Source organism: Rhopalosiphum maidis, chromosome 4 (genome assembly GCF_003676215.2).
Source record: "Rhopalosiphum maidis isolate BTI-1 chromosome 4, ASM367621v3, whole genome shotgun sequence".
Taxonomy (NCBI): domain Eukaryota; kingdom Metazoa; phylum Arthropoda; class Insecta; order Hemiptera; family Aphididae; genus Rhopalosiphum; species Rhopalosiphum maidis.
In genome coordinates this window covers 14,018,172-14,041,941 of record NC_040880.1, presented here as the reverse complement: position 1 = coordinate 14,041,941, position 23,770 = coordinate 14,018,172, and the positions used below count along the sequence as shown (strand labels likewise).

The 23,770-nt window shown below is 26.1% G+C and overlaps 2 protein-coding genes across 3 annotated transcripts; both read left to right on the top strand.

The window, feature by feature from the left end:
- Nucleotides 1-855: 855 nt before the first annotated feature.
- On the top strand, nt 856-6,274 carry LOC113557809 (polypeptide N-acetylgalactosaminyltransferase 5-like). Its single transcript, XM_026963360.1, is given in 10 exon segments — nt 856-1,867; nt 1,931-2,138; nt 2,428-2,488; nt 2,490-2,539; nt 2,612-2,789; nt 2,996-3,176; nt 4,822-4,961; nt 5,023-5,121; nt 5,185-5,319; nt 5,412-6,274. Coding segments are annotated over 10 exon segments (1,848 nt in total). The 5' UTR covers nt 856-1,224; the 3' UTR covers nt 5,565-6,274.
- Nucleotides 6,275-14,269: 7,995 nt separating this feature from the next.
- LOC113547799 (proto-oncogene tyrosine-protein kinase receptor Ret-like) lies at nt 14,270-23,770 on the top strand. 2 transcript variants are annotated; one of them, XM_026948304.1, is made up of 15 exons: nt 14,270-14,439; nt 16,181-16,242; nt 17,516-17,721; nt 17,892-18,038; nt 18,496-18,650; nt 18,714-18,881; nt 18,969-19,086; nt 19,151-19,283; nt 19,341-19,458; nt 19,926-20,100; nt 20,169-20,358; nt 20,826-20,955; nt 21,029-21,230; nt 23,231-23,388; nt 23,456-23,770. In XM_026948304.1, the coding sequence occupies exons 1-15, from the start codon at nt 14,388-14,390 to the stop codon at nt 23,611-23,613; spliced, it is 2,172 nt and encodes a 723-aa protein (XP_026804105.1). In that variant the 5' UTR covers nt 14,270-14,387; the 3' UTR covers nt 23,614-23,770. The 2 variants fall into 2 exon arrangements, with proteins under 2 accessions (XP_026804105.1, XP_026804104.1); XM_026948303.1 differs by having other exon boundaries at nt 14,273-14,439; nt 19,926-20,115.

Sequence of the window (23,770 nt, the reverse complement as noted above, 5' to 3'; positions counted from 1 at the left end):
TATTTTAATGTCCTAAACATTCCATACACAATTCGAATACAATAAATATTTAATTTAATATTATTTTTAATGAAGGAGAAACTATTTTTTTTTTTATAGGGATTTTGACTTATACAAAGCATGTTAAAACTAGGTTCAATAATCATTTGAATTTACGTTCGACGACACACCTGGATTCATTTGAATGGCTATAAAACATATTAATTACAGGTAATAACAACTTTAAAATTTCAAACTTTTCGATTAATACAATTAATAAGCTGCGGACAATTTCTTAGCTTCTTAGCACTTCTTTAGCTTTCATCGTGGTAATATTGGTTTTTAGTACACATTTTATAAGATGCAATCCGAAGTAATAAAACCAAAGTGAAACAAATAAAGTATAAAGACGCCTTCACAGTAGATTAATATTTTTATATTTTTTTATTTAATCGTGGTTCAAATGTTCAATCCTGTTCGAACCTTTAGAAATAAAAAATAGGGATTACTGAATTTTACTGAAGAATCGGAGAAAGCTCGGGGGACGTTCGACCGTGATATATCATCTTGTTTTTTTTCTCGCGCCTTAAATGTTTTAAATAAACTCAATATTTTCCAAAGATTATTAAAAAAAGTAAAGGTACAGCGGTTACTGCTACAATTATTGCTCAATTTTTTGTGACTATACACAGTGATACCCATAGAGAGATAATAGCATAAGCATTTGGACAACGGTTTAAGATAAAGCATTAAACCAATTATAAAGAAGGACGATCAAATGACGGCGAACGCGTACGGACCTAACCTATAAAACCTGCGTTTTGTACACACAACAATAATAATAATAATAGTAATAATATTTCAAAACCAGTGATAGTGGTTTTTGGTGATGTGTTCTCGTCTGCGTTACTACTATATTACACTAATAGTTATTAGTGTTATTACCCTCATTACAGTGAAACGTCAAACGAATGACGACGTCGGCGATCGTTCGATACGAATATCGTACTGCGATGCCATTCTGAACCGCCGGTGACTGCGACTTATTACTTACCGATCGCATCTATAGACGTCCGTCGCGCGTATACGCACATACATGACATTGGCGGTACTCTGCCGTCGCTTTCAACCGTCACCTCCGGACACTGGCCAAGACGATTCAGAGCTGTTATGATAGTGCTGTTTGTGCGCAGGTAGACCAGGAAAGTTTTTTGCTCTCTTTCTTTTCCGAGTCGTTCCGCCATAATGTTTCGCAGCAAGTTCCGTCTGCATACTTGCAAGATAATCATTGCCACGTCGCTGCTGTGGATCTTCATTGACATTATGGTGCTCATGTACTACACCGATTGCATTGGTCCAAACTGCAAGACGAAGAGCAACTCTGTCGGAAATTCCGACGGCAGTGTTGATGATCTGTTTGACGCCACCCCAGCACCACGAATGGGATGGGGACCTGTGCAGGACAACATGCTTAATCGTTTCAAGCACAGTGGCGATCATAGCGATGACACCACATATCCTAGTCACCTGTTGAAGCGTTGGAAGCCAATGCCTCCAGTACGTGAAAAGCGCGGTAAACACGGCGAAGGAGGACGAGGCGTCACTATGAAACCTGAGCAAGAAGCCATCATGAAACAAAAATTCAAAGAGAATCAATTTAACATAATAGCTAGCGATATGATCTCACTAAATCGATCTTTACAAGACATAAGACAAGGAGAATGCAAAACTAAACAATATCCCACGTTAATGCCCACTACTTCAATAGTAATTGTGTTTCATAATGAAGCATGGTCCACTCTTTTGAGGACTGTATGGAGTGTCATCAACCGATCACCTCGATCCCTCTTAAAAGAAATTTTGTTGGTAGATGATGCTAGTGAAAGAGGTGACTTTAGTTGTAAAGATGTGTAAGACAACGATTTCTATCTATTTTATTTTTCCTTTTCAGATTTTCTGGGGAAAAAATTGGAAGACTATGTTGCCACTCTTCCCGTAGAAACTAAAGTACTAAGAACAGAAAAACGTTCTGGTCTGATAAGAGCTCGATTACTGGGGGCCAAACATGTTACAGGCCAAGTGATAACATTTTTGGATGCGCATTGTGAATGTGCTGATGGTTGGCTTGAACCACTTCTAGCTAGAATTGTACTAAACAGGTATGTTTTACTATTTTTTATAATTTTGTGTATATTATACAACAAAAATGGTCTACATAAATATGTTGCAAGCCACATAGATAAATACAATGATACCAAGAGCCAAAATGCTTATAAATACATTATATATAATTTGATAGATTTTTATAAATGTATATCAAAAAATTTAATTCATAATAATGATAAGTAAATTTTGATTTTATAAACAAGACGTGAGCCGTAACTAACTGACGAGAGCCACAAATTGGTCATTTGTTTCATATAAAATTTAAATAATTTTTTTTTCTAGAAAAACTGTTGTGTGTCCAGTAATTGATGTTATATCAGACGATACATTTGAATATGTTACCTGCATCTGATATGACCTGGGGTGGATTCAATTGGAAACTAAATTTTAGATGGTATATTAATTATACGTATATTAATAAATTTGAGTGGTTTATTTAATTTAATATTTTTAATATTTATTTTAGGTACCGAGTTCCTCAAAGAGAAATGACACGACGTAATCAAGATCGTACAGCACCATTAAGAACTCCTACAATGGCTGGTGGATTATTTTCTATTGATAAAGATTATTTTTATGAATTAGGCTCATACGATGAAGGAATGGATATATGGGGTGGTGAGAATCTTGAAATGTCATTCAGAGTAAGTATTATATACCATAATTCTTAATGAAATAAATCATATAATTTAATTTAATTTCAACCTGGTTAATCAATAAAATGTCAATTATATTATAAATGATTTCCATACAGATATTTAAATTGAAACTTGGGTTTAATGTAGAAATTAAATGTTCTTTTAAAGAAATATAGTTTTGGGGGAAAAGTAGTTGATATGGATATTTCTAGGTGTGGCAATGTGGCGGCACACTGGAAATAATACCATGTTCACACGTAGGTCACGTATTTCGTGACAAGTCGCCATACTCATTTCCGGGAGGCGTATCGAAAATCGTGTTACACAATGCAGCACGTGTAGCTGAGGTTTGGATGGACGAATGGAGAAATTTCTATTATGCAATGAATCCAGGTATAGGATAATATATGTGGCCTGTGAAAATTCGTTCCGCTTTTCTAAAATTTACTAACATGAAACAACTGTCTAACCTAATTAATGTTGCTTGCTAGTTTAAATATTATTGTTCCCATGTTATAATATTTAAGGTTTAAAATATTATACTGATTAATACTACAAAATATAAAATTGATAAGGTATACACAGTCCTCCATGCATTCTGTATGAATTCATACAGTCCTCACTTGTACTTGTTTATTGTTGTGTGTTACAATTGATAGAAAGGGGTAGGAAATGGATATAATGTGCGTGTGTTTGTGTGTCTAAATACATACATCTTTATTCATATACAACATGAACCAAGAGTTTTCTTTCAATATCATCTTTATTGAAATGATCACTCATAGATTTGGATGTGTGGCGGCATTTTGGAAATTTCGCCGTGCTCACACGTTGGTCATGTTTTTCGCAAATCCACACCTTACACTTTCCCCGGTGGCACGTCACATATAGTCAACCACAACAATGCTCGCCTCGCCGAGGTTTGGATGGATGAGTGGAAACATTTTTACTACGCCATAAACCCAGGTACCCCTTCTACTCCTATGTGATTGAAAACATTTCAAGCACACAAACACCCTACACGTATTATTGTGATAATGTGATGTAATTCTCTACACCCTTAGCACACTACACCACGTAGTTATGAATGTTTATCTTATTTATTTTTCATAACTTAAACACAAAATATTGTTATTGAATATTATTTAATCACTGTTTTTTTTATTTTGCTCTTCATTGAATGTTTATTTAAATAATAAAAATTCCACCAATAGTTTGATAATGTATTTAAAAATCATTATGCATGTATAATTATTTTGAAATGATTTTATCCTTTTAGCTATATCTATAGTTGACTTATTAAATTTCATATATTTTATTCATATGGTAAATTAGGTAAACGGACAATTGGTCCACGCAAAAGTAAAATATTATGTATGCGTACAATTGACCCTTAGTCATAATTTTATTTCTGGACAATTAATAATCTAAATTCTACTGTGGTGGATTCTACTCTGTCTATTCTTCATACCTTATTATCCTAATCATATTTATCTTCATAAATATATGTTTTTTATTGCCAATTATTTAACCTGTTAGTTAATTTTTACTATGATATATTATAAATACTGAATAGCTTATACGTATTAGTAATAGAAATATATTTTAATACCAACCTCACAATAAATAAAATTGGAATACCAAAATTAAACTAATAAAAAAAATACTCAATATGTCACAGAAAAAAATTATACGAGGAACCAATATAAAATTTGTATAAAATTATAACAGAAGTTAATTGTATGCATACAATGTTTTATTTCGAGGATCAGTTGTCCTAAATCTGTTAAATTAAGTTATACTAGTTAAAATTAGCTCTTAATGCATGTTGTATACTTTATAAACTAATGGCCTTGTGGATCATAGTTTAATTTTTTTGCATGATATCTACTGATCACATTATTTATTGAGTATAGTGTTATAATCAAATAATTATAGTTATCTGCATATTTTGTATATTATTTTTAATTATTTATTTCTAATAATAAATTAAAAGTGTATAATATGTATATTGTATTAATATTTTTTGCATAATTAGGTGCATCTAATGTTGAAGTTGGAGATGTTTCTGAACGTTTGGCTTTAAGAGAAAAGTTAAAGTGCAAGTCTTTCCGTTGGTACTTGGAAAACATTTATCCTGAATCACAAATGCCACTTGATTACTATTATCTAGGAGAGGTCAGTAAAAAAAAAAGATTAACCTTAGATCACTGTTTAATGATGCCATTAATTTGTTTAGATAAAAAATGTTGACTCCCAACAATGTCTTGATACAATGTCACGAAAAAGCGGTGAAAAAGTTGGCATGAGTTATTGTCATGGTCTTGGTGGCAATCAAGTAAACCGATAAATTTATTTTATGTTTTAAATCTTGTGTATTAATCTTTAAACATGTTAACAGGTTTTTGCATATACTAAACGGTCACAAATTATGTCTGATGATAATTGTTTAGATGCTTCCAACATTGTCGGACCAGTTAGTCTAATCAGATGCCATGGTCTTGAGGGCAACCAAGCCTGGGTTTATGATTCAAAGGTAAATTCTCTAAATACTCTTGATTCTATAGATATGTTATAAGATATTTAGTAGTTATAGTTATTTTGCTAATCATTAATAAATTTTTTTAGGAAATGACAATAAAACATAAAACTACAGATCAATGTTTGGAGCATTCAATGTCTGCTGATCAGTATGCTGCCATATTAAATGAATGTGATGGTTCACGTAGCCAACAATGGACAATGAAGAGTAATTTTCACTGGCAAGCTAGCTCAAGATAACGTAATCTAATTTTTTATTCTTTATTTTAATAATGTGTTATTTGTTTATGTATTCATATATACATTTTGGGGATCAAAATATTTACTTATAAGTTCTTATGAACAAAAAAATCTACTTAAATAAAAATAAAAAAACCTTATTTACCACCGAACAAATCAGAATCATAAGTAATAAAATCCATGACAATTTGAAAATACTTATAAAAGAATCGTAAGAATTTCTATTTTGTGACATTTAATCCTTGCCCAAAACATTACACTTTTTATAATAAGCACTAATATAATAACACGATGAAAGGATTCAGTGAAAACACTTGTGATATTTACATATTATAATATAAGTTATACTTAATATTATATTTTGTATGATAATAAATTTATAAAATAATTTTCCTTCCTTATAAAAATAATAATATAACCTATGATTTAAAATTGAAATACATAATATATTATGTATCTGTTACATATATCTGCTTTTCTTTTTTTATACAAACAAATTCAATATAGTCATTAAACGCTCAAAATTATATCCCATATGGAGTTGTGAATGTAATATATTAAGTTTGGTACACTTATATGATGCTATTAATATTGTATGGTTAATTATGAATATTAACATATGATAAGATGGATACTAACAGTATATAAAAAAAAAAATTGTCATTAGTCTATACTATTTATAGTCAATAAAACAATTTTCATTTGTTGTATTCATACTTTTAATTCAAATGGTTCACTTCTTAAGAGAGGTGTATATATACAATATAATATATAAATACCTGCTTATAGGATATAATGAGCTTCATTTTAAATTTAAAACTGATGACTGATCTAGTTATTTTATTATGTGTCTAATGAAATAAGGAAAAACTTTTTTTTTTTATATGAAATATTAATTTCTTAGTTGTGTTTTAGATAATAATATATATTTTTTTAGACTAATAAAATTCCATTTTTAGTTATTAAACAAATATATGGGGGTTAGAATATCGGTTATACTTAAATAATTTGCATAATTTCAACAATCTTTTTTATTTTAATTTTAACAAAAATCCTTTCTAAGAAAGTTTCTTTTATTTTTTTTAAATATATATCTTTGATCTTTAATCCTAATTTATTTAATAAGCATTTATTTTTATACTGATTCAATTTGTGTCACTGAATTACCATATCGAATGATCAATTTTAAATGTTTGTAAAATGTTTTGCAATCATTTATAAAATTAATAATTCAACTCTAAATCACTTGTTCATTTCCAGTGCACTGTTAAATTTCGGTTTAAATATGTTTAAAAAAAAAGACTAATCAAAAATATAAACAAAGAAAGTAAAAAAATGTATTGAAAAAATTTACTTAGACCTCTATTTTACAAGAACTTTGATAAATGAAATAAATATTTCTTAGAAATGATTGAAAATTTATCATGAAATAACGTCAAATATTATTTACGGTTTATTATAACCTTGTTTTAAGATTTTGATAGATTTATTATGTATATTATGCAATTAGTTAATCTTCCAAGTCATATTATGTTTTATTTTTATGTTCAATGTTTTTTTTTTTATATATATATATAAATGTTTGGCATCCCTTGGTGATTGTAAATATGTATTGTGTATATTTTATAATTGAATGTTACTTGTTTAAATCAGTAATTAATATTAACTATTGTTATTGATACAATAAAAAACATTGTCATGTAATTAATATCACAAACATACCAAGAGATGTCGACCAAAACAATATGTTTATTTTTTGATTATTATTTTATTTTTACCATTTGCGTATTTGTTTTCATAATACGTTTCCACATTCATAAAATGTGATAATATTATTTTATTTTACCAACCATTAACATTATGTGCAATCAGATATTATACAGACAAAGTCAAAGTATGTTGTGTATTATGTTTTTTTATATGCCTTTTATTTTCATTTATGGATATTTTAATATTATTTTTATGTGTTGTTTATTATTTATATTAGCTTATATTTTGTACACAAGAAAACAAATCAAATCGCATCAGAGCCTTTGGTGCAACTTTATATTATTATCAATAATTAGTTGTTTTAAGTAGGTAGTTAAATCATCAGTATTTTAATTTTTTTTTTTGTTAAATGTGATAAAATTTTGTTTATCTAAAATTAAATTTTGTATTTAAAAGATTATAGTATACTATTTCTTTTATAGTTGGATATTTCCTTTTCCTTATAACAAGTGATAATAAGTATACAAAATCAAAAAAATCTTTTGATTTCAAATATTGAACATAAAATGTACTAACATTGTTCTGCAAGAGATAAGAAAAATCCTGAATTTTCCGCTTCTTATGAACACATAGTATTATTGAAATATTAAAAATTTTTACCCACCCTACTCCACGAAATTTTAAGAAAATTGCATAAGGTTGATTGGTAGATACCTAAAAACTGCCCTTTCCATTGCCTGCATAATATAATAATTTGCGACTCCATTTGCACGTCATGACATATCATGAACATAGCCACTGGGGGCACATGCCCTCCTGGTTAGGTTAATGGACAAAGAAGTCATAAAGTGATATGAGAATTATGTGGATGCTCTAACATTGCAAAAACCAAAAAAAAAAAATTATATGCCCACACTCATCAACCAAAAAAAAAGAAATCTGTCTAAGACACTGCGTAACAGAGTTGAGCATCATCCGAATAAAATTTTTTTTCAGATGACTTATTCAAATGATTATTTCACAATTATTCAAATAAAAAATAATTCGACTAATTTTCAGTAATTTTTCTTGTTTAATATATGGTTGGTATTTTAGTAATTAAACATTTACGAATAAAAAAATAACAGTTAGTATTGTATTTTGATTTCACGATTGTAAATCTTCTTTTATTTGAAATAAATAAAAAAATACTATACATGGAACAAATATAGAACTATCTAAAGAAGAAATTAGAAAGTAAAGAATTTGAATATATTTGTATTTTATATTAGCAGTATATTTGAAAATTATTAGAATACATTTTTATTTTAATAATATTGTTTTCGAATTATTCGAATAATTATCTAGATACTATTTTGCCCAAACTCTGCTGCGTAGTATAAATAATATTTAATAAATATTTATTATCAACTCGTTAATAAATAATCAACTGGTCGACTGGTATTTTTATACAATATGTAAATATATAATATAATAATAGTGTAATGTTGGGTATGTTTACCGTGTTCATTTTTATCAGTGTCCGGGCCCTGTTAATACCATGATCTTAAATTGTCTACTCGACGCGCCGTGTTATAAGCTTACATATTTTGATAAGTGTCTAATATTTTACGAGATCTCGAAGGGTGTGAAACTATTATAAACCCCCTTCCACCTACAAAAAATGTTATTCATTCAATTAATAATTTTATCGTACACAAATAAAAAATATATTTAGATATTCATATTAATTATCAAATAGACATTCGCATTAAAGTTTTATAAAAAAAAATTAAGAATTCAGAATACATAATTCAATCATTTACCTGATTGTTGAGAAACCATTCGCTTTTTTCTACTAAATACACCCACATTTTTGATACGACTATTATCACTATACAGCATAATAATACTTAATACAATGTACAAGTATTGCATTTTCGTAACATCATATAGGAAACTTAAATATATTAAATGTAATACAATATAGTCTGATGTAGTTGTCGCATGACGTCATTGGCAGGATGGATCATTCCTGTACACCTGCAGTACACCCACTGGTAGAACCAATATGACGAGTACTTTGGGCGTTAATGCAGCGTTATTTATACATTAATATAGGGAATACAACTTCTTGTGTTTACAGGATATTTTATTTTTGTATAAATAAAAAATGATGTCAAATATTAAATAATTAATAATATACCTACTAAATGTGATATATTTTTTTTAACTTATGTACGAATAGCATGTCTATAAAAACATTTGGAAATTGTGCATTTTGTTTAAATATTTTGATGTTTTAAATTGTAAACTGATCAACAGTATTGAAGAAGTAGTGCATTTGTGCTTCACACGAAAAGTGTCAACTAAACAGTTGAACAAAATCGACCTATGATTTCCCGCATAATCTTAAGTTATAATTAATATAAAACTTAATATTAATATTTTTAGGAAATATCATATTTAGCCCAAAGCTTTATCATATAATTAAAATGTATTTATTTACATATTATCGTTTACTATATTATAGGTACGCATAAAGCTTATCTAAACTGTAAATATGAAAATAAAAATACATGTAATAATTCAAAAAAGTAAAACTCAATAAACCACAATAAAAAAAATATTAGTTATTTCGAGAACTTTTAATACATTTTGATATAAAAGTGAACTGTTAAAAATATCACTTTATATTTCCAAAAATGTAGGTTCGCGTAATACCTGTAAGTATATTATATATAGAGTAAATCTCCAAGCAACAACCAGGTTAGGTTAGGTTATAATATGGTTCTTCAATATTTCAGTTATTCAAAATTAGATGAATAGAATTTTTAAATATATCTATTTTCAGACTATATTTTCTAATTCTTGAAATTTGTGTACCATTTAAAGAGTATATTGTAGAGATGCACACTTTTGCTTTTCAAATAAGAACTTTCCTTTTCTACGTACCTACTGTAAATTATTTAATAGATAAATTTTCTAAAAATTGTAACGTATCAACACCGAGTAGTTTTTTAATTATTTAATTTTGTGTACTAAGAATTTATAAGACCATTAAAATGGGTTTGGAATGTATGAATATATGCATAAGGGATATAGCAATTTGAATATTTGAATTATTTATATTATTATATTACTTTATCAACATTTATAATTTATAAAAATTTGTAGAAAATTATTAAATCCAATGTTACATAATATGTCTTATATTTATGTAAAACCATTTCAAAGAAATATTTAGTATAGTTTAGTAATTGTAAACAATTTAAGGACTAAAAACCTACTCGATCGAATTTTAAATTAATTTTAAATTTTTAAAAATGTTTAAAAAAATATATATACTAAATGATTTACAATAAAAAGAGAAAATTCTCATTTGAAAAACCATAGTTTGTATCAATACATATTCACTACTCAAATAGTATTAGAAATCTAAAGAATTTGAAAATATACATTTTAAGTATGTTAAAATATTCCAAAAATCAGAATTTGAATAAAGCAATTGTTAATAGCAAAAATAGTGGCGAGCATGTCCGACAAATCACCCTATATATAATAATAATGAAAACGGGCGTAGTCGAGGCTCTGGCAGAGTGGATTGAACTGGTGGGTGTCGGAAAAGCTCTGACGACCCGACGCACTCAACATTTAATATAGACAAATAAATAGTGTATAATATTTTATTATTATTACTATATATAGGTATACATTTTCTACTTAGTATATTAGTGTTTGATATATACATAGTTTTTCGTCATTAGAGATCGAGACAGCTGATAAGTTTAATGCGTTTGACACACAGCGTCTATATTCCTATATATTTATTTATAAAATACATTATATGTCATATTTTTTTAACGATAAGAATATAATATTATATTGTACTTGTTTTGTCCAGCTAATACCTGCAGCCATAACCTAGTTGATTATTTTTTTTTTAATTTTCCAAGACAATTCCTAATATTTAAAAAATCAAATAAATTTAAATTCAAAATGTCACAACACAAAACCTGTTTTGAATATGACGGACAATCATCGCAATGTATTAAAAATGACAACACATTTCTATTATCGGTGACATCGCAGAATGGTAATAGCGTCAGACACCTAAAAAAAAAATGTGTTTACTTAATAACGAACTTTTCACATTTATTATTATTAAGTATTATTTTGCTTGTAGAAAATTAAAATTTGATTATACTTTTTGCAATTAATATAAGATACGCTGCTGTGACAAAACTATAGGTATATCATAAAGACTCGACTTGAAAGTTGAAACATTTTTGCTTACTTTTCATTATCAGTTCTTAAATATTTATCATTAATACCTACGCACAACTTTCACATTTAATTTTAAAGTTAAAATAAAAATCACATAATAATATAATACAACATCCACAAACAATTTAAAATAAATATTGTTCAAACTTTAAATATTTGTATAAAAGAAGAAAGGTTGACTAATAAATTTTGCAACAATTATTATTGTTATTACATACCTGATTTGTGGTTTCGTTAGAATGAATTGAAAAAAATGTTTGTGAATATTAATTGTCACAAATAATGTATATCCTTCACATCTTCTCTCAGGTTTTAATATTAAGATTTTATCCTGCAACATTTACTGAGCATCGCCCTTTACGTTCAATTTTTCTTTTAACATTATAATATTTTACTCTTGTACTACGTATCGACGTGTGTAGGTAAACATCTTGGCTATTTAATCATTATAATTCACGTTGAATTAAAATATTACAATTATATAGTATTTCAATAATCAAGTGAAAATTATTTAAAAATCATATTATATAATAATTATTCATACAGTAGTTAGGACTATAGGAGAAATATATACTTGGAGTCCACGACTGTCGGCCAATGATCCTGTGTGTTACTAAAGTGGGGATGGAAATGTGTATTTTCTGTGTACAATATGTACATATATACGTTGCACAACAAAAGTAGATGTCTGCACTTCTTCGCCTAAAATTATAAATTATCACTTCAACAGTTCAACCATAAACACTCTTTGTCGCAACATACCTACGTGTATAAATGTATAATATATTAGATATGGCTATATGAATATTTATAATTGGTAATAAATTAGTTCTATAGAATACATTGATTAATGTATACGTGTTGTATATTATAAAGGTATATTCTGATATTGTACTTGTATAACGTCAATTAAATAGATAGGTATGTATAGGTACCTACCTATACATAAAAAACTGTGATTAGGTACTCTTCTAACTTAGCTTTCTTAGTCGCAGGATAGTGGTGTAATTCTGATTATAAATTTTGACATACAAATATTACGAACTCGATTAGAAAATAAATCTGTATATCTCCATATGATAATGGTATGACTAAATCATATTGTACTTAGATATGGCTATAGGTACCTACATAACCTATCAGTTGTTATAAATATATTATTATATCATTTTTGATTTATTTTAAAACCAAGTAATAAAAGGCCTGTTTGAAATAAATGATAGCAAACACTTCGTTTTTATAATTAATATTACGATTTGAATTTTAAAAAAATTGCCATGAAACAATTAGCATTAAAAAAATTCTCTACAGGTTTCACTGTATATACGTATTCCATTATTTGATCAGCTCTGTGAACAGGTCTAATATATTATACTTAGGTAGTTCACACTCTACAAGTATACTTAATGATTATTCTATTGATCATATTCTTCATAGTGCATATGAAAATATTATAGAACTTTGGACATACACTATTATAATATTAATAATCGTGTATAACAAATATCGATTAAGTATAGATAATATGTAGGCACCAACTAACTTGGGTAACCGAAGACATTGATTAAAATATTTAATGTGATCGACAAAATACTAATGACTATGAATAAAAAAATTGTACCAATTATAATAATAATAATAATACCTTACAATAATAGGTGGCAGGTGTTATACGCAATGTTTATTTCAGGGGGTAGCCCGTGGAGGGTAGAGATCAAGTAGATTTATACGATATTTTTGCTCATTTTTATTATTTACTTTTATAGCATACCTCCTGAAAATGTACGATACTCTTTCACCCTCGCCAGGATAGAAGGTTTATTTGAGATCATTGGTTATATAGGTACTATTATACTTGATAACATATATATACTTTAAAAAATCATAAAGTAGATATAAATGATGTAATAGTTATGACTATGAGTAATCAAAAAAAAATTTGGAACTTATACTTATCATTTATCAATCATATATACATATCTGATTGTTAATTTTGAAAAATTAATTTTTTCTTTTTTATGTTATCTACTATTTTACTTACTTATTCTATAAGAGCTAGTCTTATTGTATTGAACAGATTGATAATTATTCATTAAATAAAGCTTATATTAATATTATAAGTAATTATTATTATACCATTAGTATTGCACACTTTAATACTAAAACTAAAAAGTCGCTAAAATTAAATTAAAATAATAATATAGCCCATTTATATAATTTTATTCTTAACGTTCTTTTGCACCAATACGCCTTGTTTGTTAATACATTTACAAAACATTTAAAAATAATTTTTATGTTATCATTTTTTATATTACGAAGTATATATTTTATACATTGCAATAAATAAATGATTGTTTTCTAACTTTTTTACTCGATTAAATATGTATATTATATTTTAAGAAGTCGTTTTCTTATTATTAAAATTATGTCCTTAATTTTTAATAAACTAATTTTATTATTCATTTGATATAATATAGTTCTTTTAAATGCATAGAATGCAACGTTTTAAAATTATAAAAATAAAGATATACAAAATACAAATAACAAATTACAAGTATATACTTCAATAAGTACAACAATCAATTATTTATAGTTATTTTTATAATATGTAAAACAATATTTTAAACATAAAATGAAAAAGTATAAAATAAGTCGTTCACTGTGGAGGGGTTGCGAGAGGCAATCGAAAAACTGAGCATGACTGTTTTAAGAAAAACTTGTCGGCACGTGAAACTCGTGTGACGCGCAGTTGGAGTAGTGTAGTAGACCTGTTGACAACATATTTTGTTCATTAAATTATTGAACAATAAGAACAAATATAACGCAATCGTTCTAGTTTTAATTGTCATGATTTCCATTCGCAATTTGCATATGCTTATTTGGATTACAGCTGCGTACGGTACGTGAACATACAATTAAATATTAAGCAATTATTATCAATAAAAAAAAAATCTCACTTGCAATAATACAATTTTGATATTTATTTTATATAATATTCAATTATCATTTATCATACATCATTATATATATGATTTAATAATCTTAACCATTTTTAACCCAATAATAATAACATATTCTAAATATATATTTTATAAGACATTTATATTCCAATCATTTTTTATTATCATTATAAGAATAATTACATAGACAAATAAAAAAAAATATATTAACTTACCTTTAACATACTTCATGAGTAAGTGTTTTTCAATAAGGATAATCATTAAAGAATATTAAATAATAATGCCAAGTAAAAAATTTTAATTTTTAATTAAAGTTAAATAAACATACTTTAACAAGGAAGAAATATGTGTTATTTATTTAAATTTACTATTTATGTATTAAATGTTTTATTTTATTTACACGTTTTTATGCTGAGCTTATTTTTTTTTTAATTTAAACTTATCATATATTTTGGTAATAGATAATATGCTAATAAATTACTCATTTTTATAATATCAACAATAATTGTTCGAATGATAGTTAAATAGGAGATTATATTAGTCCAAATATATATTTGCACCCAATTCAAACTTGTGTTATCTTTTATTGTTTATTGACTTTTGCAGTTTAAGACCAACGAACAAAAAAATATACGAAACGCGCATATTACATAAGAATAATATTCAGTAGGTAATTTCACTTGTTTTATTCAATTTATTAGCTTTGTGGACTTATGATTATTCATTTATTAAACATGCCGATGTTATTATAATACAATATAAGTTCGTTTAAAGTGAAAAACATTCCATTTTAAATTAATACATTATTATTTTTAACAATTTTAAAACAAAATTTCGGAAAATTGAGCACTGTTAGCAACTAGGTATGTAACATTAAAGTTATATTGATTTTGTCTTCGCAAAGCACAGCAATGAGTAATAAACTTGTGATGGTGTTGTTGGACATCTTAATTATATTTATTACATTTTTATGATCCGCCATTTTTTTTTTTACCTGAAAAGATTCTTTTTTCCTCCATATAATATTATTTCACTTTATCATTACATTAAACTTCAACAATTAAATATTAATTAATTACTTACACATGATTAAAACTGAAAATAATTATCTAAAATTAAAAACATTTTGAGGTATGAAAATTTAAAAATATATTTTAAATAATGTGAATAATTCATTGTCAACATCCGGTATTATTAAATATCTATATAAAATTATTTCAATAAGACAACATTTTTAAATGTATTCATAATAATAATAAAAATATACCCAATATACAATTTTATTTTATTTTACATACGACTACGTTGATAAATGTATAACTCTGTAGTAATTGTTCATTTATTGCGAATTTTTATGAGTAAACACCTTGGTTGCATTAAGAAAATGAAAACTAAATATTAGTCTCGTGCAAAGAAAATGCTACTAAACACGTCGAATATAATATTAATTGCTACATTAACTTTTAATTTGATTTATCACTGAAAATCTTCTCAAGGTTATGTAGGTAGGTATGAGTGAAAAATTCCATCAATATAAATCTAAATAAATCTTGTAAAAAGCTCTTCTGGGTAAAGCTTAAACGTGACCTTACTTGTTTATAAACTGATGTAAACCATTTCAGCACGTTTATAATTACTATTAATATTATATACATTTTTATGCGTTTTTGACGTGACCAGGCGTAATAACTCACAGTATTCACCAAAAAAGGACCGATACCTCCGATTCTATATCATTACAGGTCAGTATATATTATTATATAGGTACTTATTAAAAAATTAAGATTATTACAATTTTAATTGAAATTCTAATACTAAAATAATTTTTATACTCAGCCATATAGGTTTAACTATATATTAATGTATTATTAGAATAAATACGTACCTATAATAAAATAATTTCAAATTGCAGATACTTATATAACGTTTATAATTATATGGAATACTTCTGTTAATTTTTATGTGGTTTCGTAAAAACGATAATCTTTAGATCTGTCATGATTTTTTTTTATAATAACATTACAGACTAAATATTTATTTATTGAGATCATTTCAAAATAACTAAAAAGGTTAAACAGTTATTTATTTTTCAAGTTTTGCAGAGTCATTTCAATTACACTTGAAAGCTAAATAGTAAGTAATCTTTATAAGTAGGTCATAAAGGGGTATTTAGCGCACACATATATTACACAGAGCAGTCACGAATGAGTTTCTCAGAAATCTGATGCTTTATCAAACTGATAGCTAATGATAAACAAAAGTTTAATTTCACTAACGAGACATTATTGCGGGTGCTACGTAGCCACGTAGGTAGACCATAATTTTATGTAATAAAGCTTTAAGTGTAATGAACTAAACATATTTGACCTACAAAATATAAAATAATATATGATATATTTTGTTAGTAAAACGTTCTTTACCTTTTATTTTAGTGACTCAATTAAATTAAATTAACTATTATATATAGGTATTAGGTATGTAGGTACCTATTATATTTATATTTATATTTATTAAAATTCATATTATGAAATTTTATTTAAAACAATAAAAATAAAACTTAATGTAACTAAAAATTATTCAGCAATATACCTATTTTTTAAAACTTTTGTTAAGCTTTTATTTATAAAATCATTACAGAAAATATAAAATTAATTATTAAATACTAATAAAAATATTTGATAATTATACAAAGTAAATTAATTTAAAATATATTAAACTGTAATGCAAAGTAAATAAATCTAGAAGTGTATAAGTAGTATTATTAATTGAAGTTAAAATTTTAAAAAGATAATATGATAAAAAATAAAATAAACGCTGATTGGTATAATTTAATTTATATATACTTATTATTAAGTAATGATTAATTTTATTATTTATTTTAATTTATATACATAATTTAATTTTGTAAAATTTTTTTGGTGATTTTTGATTATATAGTATATATTATTCCTAACACCTTAAGAACATTAAATATTATGTCAATTTAATCTAAAATGTAATTAATTTTTATTATAGATTTATCCAAATTTCACATATAAGGTGAATAAAGGTTCTAGTAATTATGCCCGTGTTACCGAACCATTATCCAGTGTAAAGTTACAGAAATTAAACTTTTATCTTGAAGACCAAGATGCTAAAGTATTTGGTGTTACAAAAAAGGGTGGGATAATATTTATCAAGGATGCAAAACTTTTACAAACATTTAATAATTCACAATTCACGTAAGTTTAGGAAATTTTCAAAATAATTATTTATAATATTAATTTACTAGTTTATCATTTAAATCATTATATAATTAAATCGAGTCCATAAAAAATTGTACAGAGTGTACAGAATAAACTGTTATTAATTATTAATAAATATTCTTATGAAAATTAAGTATCTTTTTTAGGCTAAAAATATTTTATGGAAAAGATAAAAAAACGGAAATAATTTTAAAACTTGAAAATTTACTCGAAGAACAATGCAAGAAAACGTCACACTGTTCTAATATTCATTTAGACACAAAATCTGAATGTACATCGTCATGTGGGATTGGGTGTGTAAAGTATAAATTTTGATATTTATATTTATAATACAGACGTTTTTTATGATCAATCAAAATATCACTGAATAGTTAAAACTATAAACAAAATGTTCAGGCTCTGCCAAGGTATCCTATATATATTAGATAATAATTTGATACTGTTTTAAGAATAATTATTAATTATACATTCAACGTTGTTATTAATCTATACTGTTTTTCTAATGTCACGATTAAATTATAATTTATGAAGTTTTTACAACGAACTATAACCATCACATTGATAATTATAGTCGTTTAATTTCTATTTTAAATCAACCTTTTTTTAAAATAGGTAAACGCTATTAATAACAATAATTTATATACGAAATTATATCGTAACCCGTAGGTACATTGAATATTATTATTAATATTTTAATGAATATAAGTAGTAGCTATAGGTACAACTTAATATTTATTCAAATCTTTGCAGGGCTTTTTCAAAATGCCAATGGCGAGAATCACCAAAACCAGATATTTTTACTGCAAATTATTCGACTTGTTCCCCAGATATTAACACTTGTCCGGATGGAAATTGTGACAGCCTGGAAAAATTGAACCATTTAATTTGCCCACAAGACTGCACCAGTAATTATAATTATAATTTTTTTACTATTATACATATTTTTTACCAATATAATTGTGATAAAGATGAAGTGTTTGGAACTGGAAAAGAAGGTCAACCTGGGATTTCAGGAGCTAAAGGCATTTGTACGTGTGACGAAATTGGAAAATGTACATGTGAAACAAAACTCAACGTTGGACCATTGAAAATTCAAAAAATTCAAAATGATTCCGTTGTACCCATACATACACCATGTATGGTATAATCTATTACACATAAATGTAACATCTAAATTAATTATGTTATTAAAATTTTCTCTCTTGAACTCATGTTTTATTCAGTAAATAATATTGAACAAGATACGTGCGGAAATTGGTGCGACAGCAAAATAAATACGAGTATAATAATAGTAGTAGCGTTTGTGACAACTGGGGCGGTGATGTATTGTTGCAGAAATAGGTAAATTTTAGCTATCTACGATATAATTTTATAATAATAGTTTTATTAAAACTATAATTTTCAGAATCGTGTGGATTTTGGGTAGTAATAAAACGAATAGGAACGTCAGGACACTTGAGGAACTGTTACCAAACTTCAATCAAGATGAATATCAACAAAACCCAGTACCTAACAGAGATACTTTTACCATTAATACAGTAAATAATACAGTGCCTATTTTCATTACACGATTATTATCATACTTTTTTCAACAGGACTTTGACCCTAAATGGGAGTTTCCAAGAAGTAGACTTATTCTGGAACAGGTGATTGGCGAAGGAGAATTTGGTAAAGTGCTGAAAGCTCAAGCTATAGATATTCCTGGTACTAAAGGTATAATTATCTAACTTATTAATATATCCTATCTATGAATAATGTGCATACATAATAAATATACATATAACTATCTATACCTATTGACGATTTCGCCAATACTTTACATGTTTGTATATAATCACGAACTGTCAAAAAAATTTTTTATAATAATAATGTATTAAAAATACTAATTCAATTCATTATTATACTCAGTCAACAGTCACGTCTCGATTTTGGTATGGGACTCATGACTTTAACGGCTTTATGCGTTTTAGCTATAATAGTATAATATATGAACACATTCATTATTAATAATAAAAATGCTACGACGGCGTCTCAACGCCGTCCTGCAGCTATTATATGCATACTCGAGTTGTCTTCACCCCTTCGATAGAGTGTCATTGAAGGGGTCACATTCCAACATTATTTTATGACTTTGTGTGTTTATTAATAATATATATGCGTAAATTCTACATACTATATAGGCATGTCAACGGTCGCAGTAAAAACAATAAAAAACGATGCAGGAAAAACCGAAAAGGATGATTTGTTTTCAGAGTACAACTTGTTAAAAGATGTAAATCATCCAAATGTAGTTAAACTACTCGGAGCTTGTACAACTCAAGAAGGACCATTTTACCTTATTATTGAATATGCCAAGTACGGCTCACTTAGGTAAGTTGGCTTATAAATAAATTGACATCGACTTAAAAAAAAACATTTTCTAGATCTTACCTGCGAAAGAGTAGAATCCTAGACAACAATACAAATGGCCTTGTTTCCAATACTGCAGGAAATTTCCAGCAAAACGAAAGCCAGATTTCTATGGCATTTCCACTTTACCCGATCAGTCCAAGAGATATTTTGAAATTCGCCTGGCAAATATCCAAGGGAATGGCTTATCTGGCAGACCTAAAAGTAAAATATTTCGTTTATATTACATTTTAATTGATACTAAATAATACAGCAAGTATTATAAAAATTAAAATACTTTTTACTTGCATTTTGAATACTTTTTTAAAACGAAAAATTTTGTTTTTGTTCCGACACCTAAAACATAACTTTTTCTAACATTTCTATAGAATTTTAATTATAATGTCAAAAACACAAAATTCAATAGGACATTGACACGATATAGTTTCAATTTTAATTTTAAATAATTATATACAAAATTACTATCACTGAAATTAAATAAATCATTCCAAAATAACAAATAAAAATCACTGGTATAGGTGTTCATAACTCCAAAATTTAAATAATTATTAATCTTAATTAGCAAATTTTAAGTGTTTAAAAAATAAGACATTAATAAAATCAAGACTAGAAGTAGGACTTTTAAATATAAATACAAAAAAACAATGGTTATATATGTATATTATCAATAGTTAGTGCATAGAGATCTGGCTGCAAGAAACGTTCTAGTTACTGAGGATAAAGTATGTAAAATATCTGACTTCGGTTTGACAAGAGATGTTTATGAGGATAATACTTATTTAAAAAAAACAAAAGGAAGAGGTCTGTATATTTTTTTCTTTAGCTAATATATCTGAAAAATGTACTAAATTAATGAACATAAATTGTGTCTTAGTTCCAGTGAAATGGATGGCACCAGAATCATTAGCAGATCATATATACACAAGTAGATCAGATGTTTGGAGTTTTGGAATCTTACTTTGGGAATTAGTCACTTTAGGAGCAGTTCCATATCCTGGAATAATCGTACAAGATCTATTTAAACTATTGAAAGAAGGATACCGAATGGATAAACCAAAAAACTGTTCAGTTGAGTTGTAAGTATGAGGACTATCTATAGATATACATATGGCAAAATGATTGCAAAAAAGTTTTAGCATCTGACTTTTAAATTAAATTGATCAAATTAGTATTAATAATATTATTTTGATAATAATATCATTAAGCACTCAACATTTTCAGAAATTAGGTATTAAAAATAGAAATATTTTAAAATTATAATTTTAATAATATATACTATTAATTAGACCTCAAAATAAAATTTAAAAAAATTAAAACAAAATATTTAAATAGTAAAAGCATGTTTTGTATACACTGATTTTAATTCACAAATTTTCATATTTCTGTTGGAATTAATAAGAAATTAAAAACAAAAAAGCGATAAGTAGGTCAGACAGGTCAGTGTAATGAAGAAGTGTTAAATTTAAATTAAGTAATAAATTATAGCATAATACAAAAAACGACTGGATTTTTCGTATGGTGTATTGGCGTGTCTGCTTCTATGTCAGAATATTTTCAATTATTATTTATTTATATTAGCAATTAGCAATACAATAGATTGAAACATAAATTTTGTTCAAAAATATCATATATATTAATAATAATATTGTGTATCATATATGATATTATTATTATTAAAATTAACTTATAAGTCATCAATACTAACGTAGTAACGTACTACAAAAAAAAAAAGTTAGTGTTATAATTAATCTAAATGGATCAACATTTTCATTGTGTATTTGTGATATAATTAAACAATTTTAGTAATAGTGGAATGTTTCTACGATTATTATTTTTTTAATTATAGCAAATTAACAAAAATAGTTTGAGGAAGAATTTTGAAGGCAAACCTTCGAATAATTTGTCAGCTTGTACTTAAAACATTCAAAAACAAATCAATGGTGTTTTACGTTAAACTTTCTCTTAATTCTAGTAAAAAACTCATATGAAAAATCATTTTCAAACCTCGGGTGTCAAAATTAAAAAATTTATGTCTTTTAAACTACAAAATAATTTACGATATTTCATAAATTTTAACAATTGTGTCAACGTTTTAACTTTTAATTGCTTATAAAAAAAAACTGTGATTAAATATTTTTAATATTTTTAAATTGTAAAACTAAAGACAATTTTATACCACAAACTTGGAAATTGAAGCATTTTTAATACTCCTAATGATGACGTCACTTATAATATTTTAATACAATACATCGATTTATAATATTATAATTAATATTTAATTAGTTTTTCACGTAAAAAACATAATTTAACAGGGTAAAACTACAAATTCTAGTATAAATATTTTTTTTCAATAATTATTAAACACTCATATTTGAATTCAAACTTTAAAAAGATTAAACATACTAATAAAAATAATCGTAGATACAATAATTATATTTATCATAAGTACTTGTCACTAAACGACTGCAGTACTTCAAAATCAGCTACACATAATATGGTTTATGTTAAATTTATACATTTATCAAGATCAAAAAATTAAAATAATATGATAGGATAGGTACCTACAATTATATAATTATATCTTCAATGCTTTACCAATAAGTATTATTTTAACAATTTATAACTTTATAAGTAGGTTGTGTACGGTGCACCTAGCGGCTATAGTTTGCATTTGGGCTACATAATTGTTCAACATATATATACTTTGTACAATAAATGTAAAATGACAAAAGAAAATAAATTAATATTCGATATAAAAAAAAACCAATTAATATTATTTGATCTTTGTATCAATTTACCTATGTAAGGTTTTCAGCTGTTGTTATTCGTTTCTTCGTTAGTACTTACGAAATACGCGTATCTGGTTTAAAAAGTTTGGCTTTTGCCTTTTGTATTCTATGATCGTTATTATAAGTGCATATTTAATAATAGCTTTATATATATACAATATATAATCACAATATACTATAGATTTCAATTCTATAATATACATTAATGAATTTATGATATTTAAATAATACAGTTGTGTTTTGAACAAATCGTTGTATGTTGATTTTCTGACTTATGTTTACTATAGGTACGATATAATGAACAACTGTTGGGCAGAAGACCAATACAGAAGGCCTAGTTTTAAATCGTTAACAACGTCGCTGGAAGAAATGTTAGAAAAAGGAAACGATTATTTAAAATTGGATTTTAAACAAATTGTGAATAACATGTGTTACTTTATGGATGGTAATTTTTTATTTACAGTCGCATAATAAATTATGTTGTAATAAAATGTTTTTTTTTTTACATATAGATGAAGAACTAGCAAATCAAAATCAAACTACAACTGAAACTACACAAGAAGAAATGAAATACGAAATTCCTAAACCTGTTGGTGAAATTGGAATAGCATATGTAACAATGAAAGATTTTAAATTTGATTCAGAACAGCAACAAGCCGAAGTTGTATGAAGTTGTTTAAGAATATGATTTTGTGCCAAATGAGAGTTACCGAAATACTAGTCAAATTTTATATAATTTAATATTATTATTATAAGTAGTAGTTAATTATCAATACATTTTACATACAAATGTATTATTATTTAATCTAATAAATTTAAATTAGATA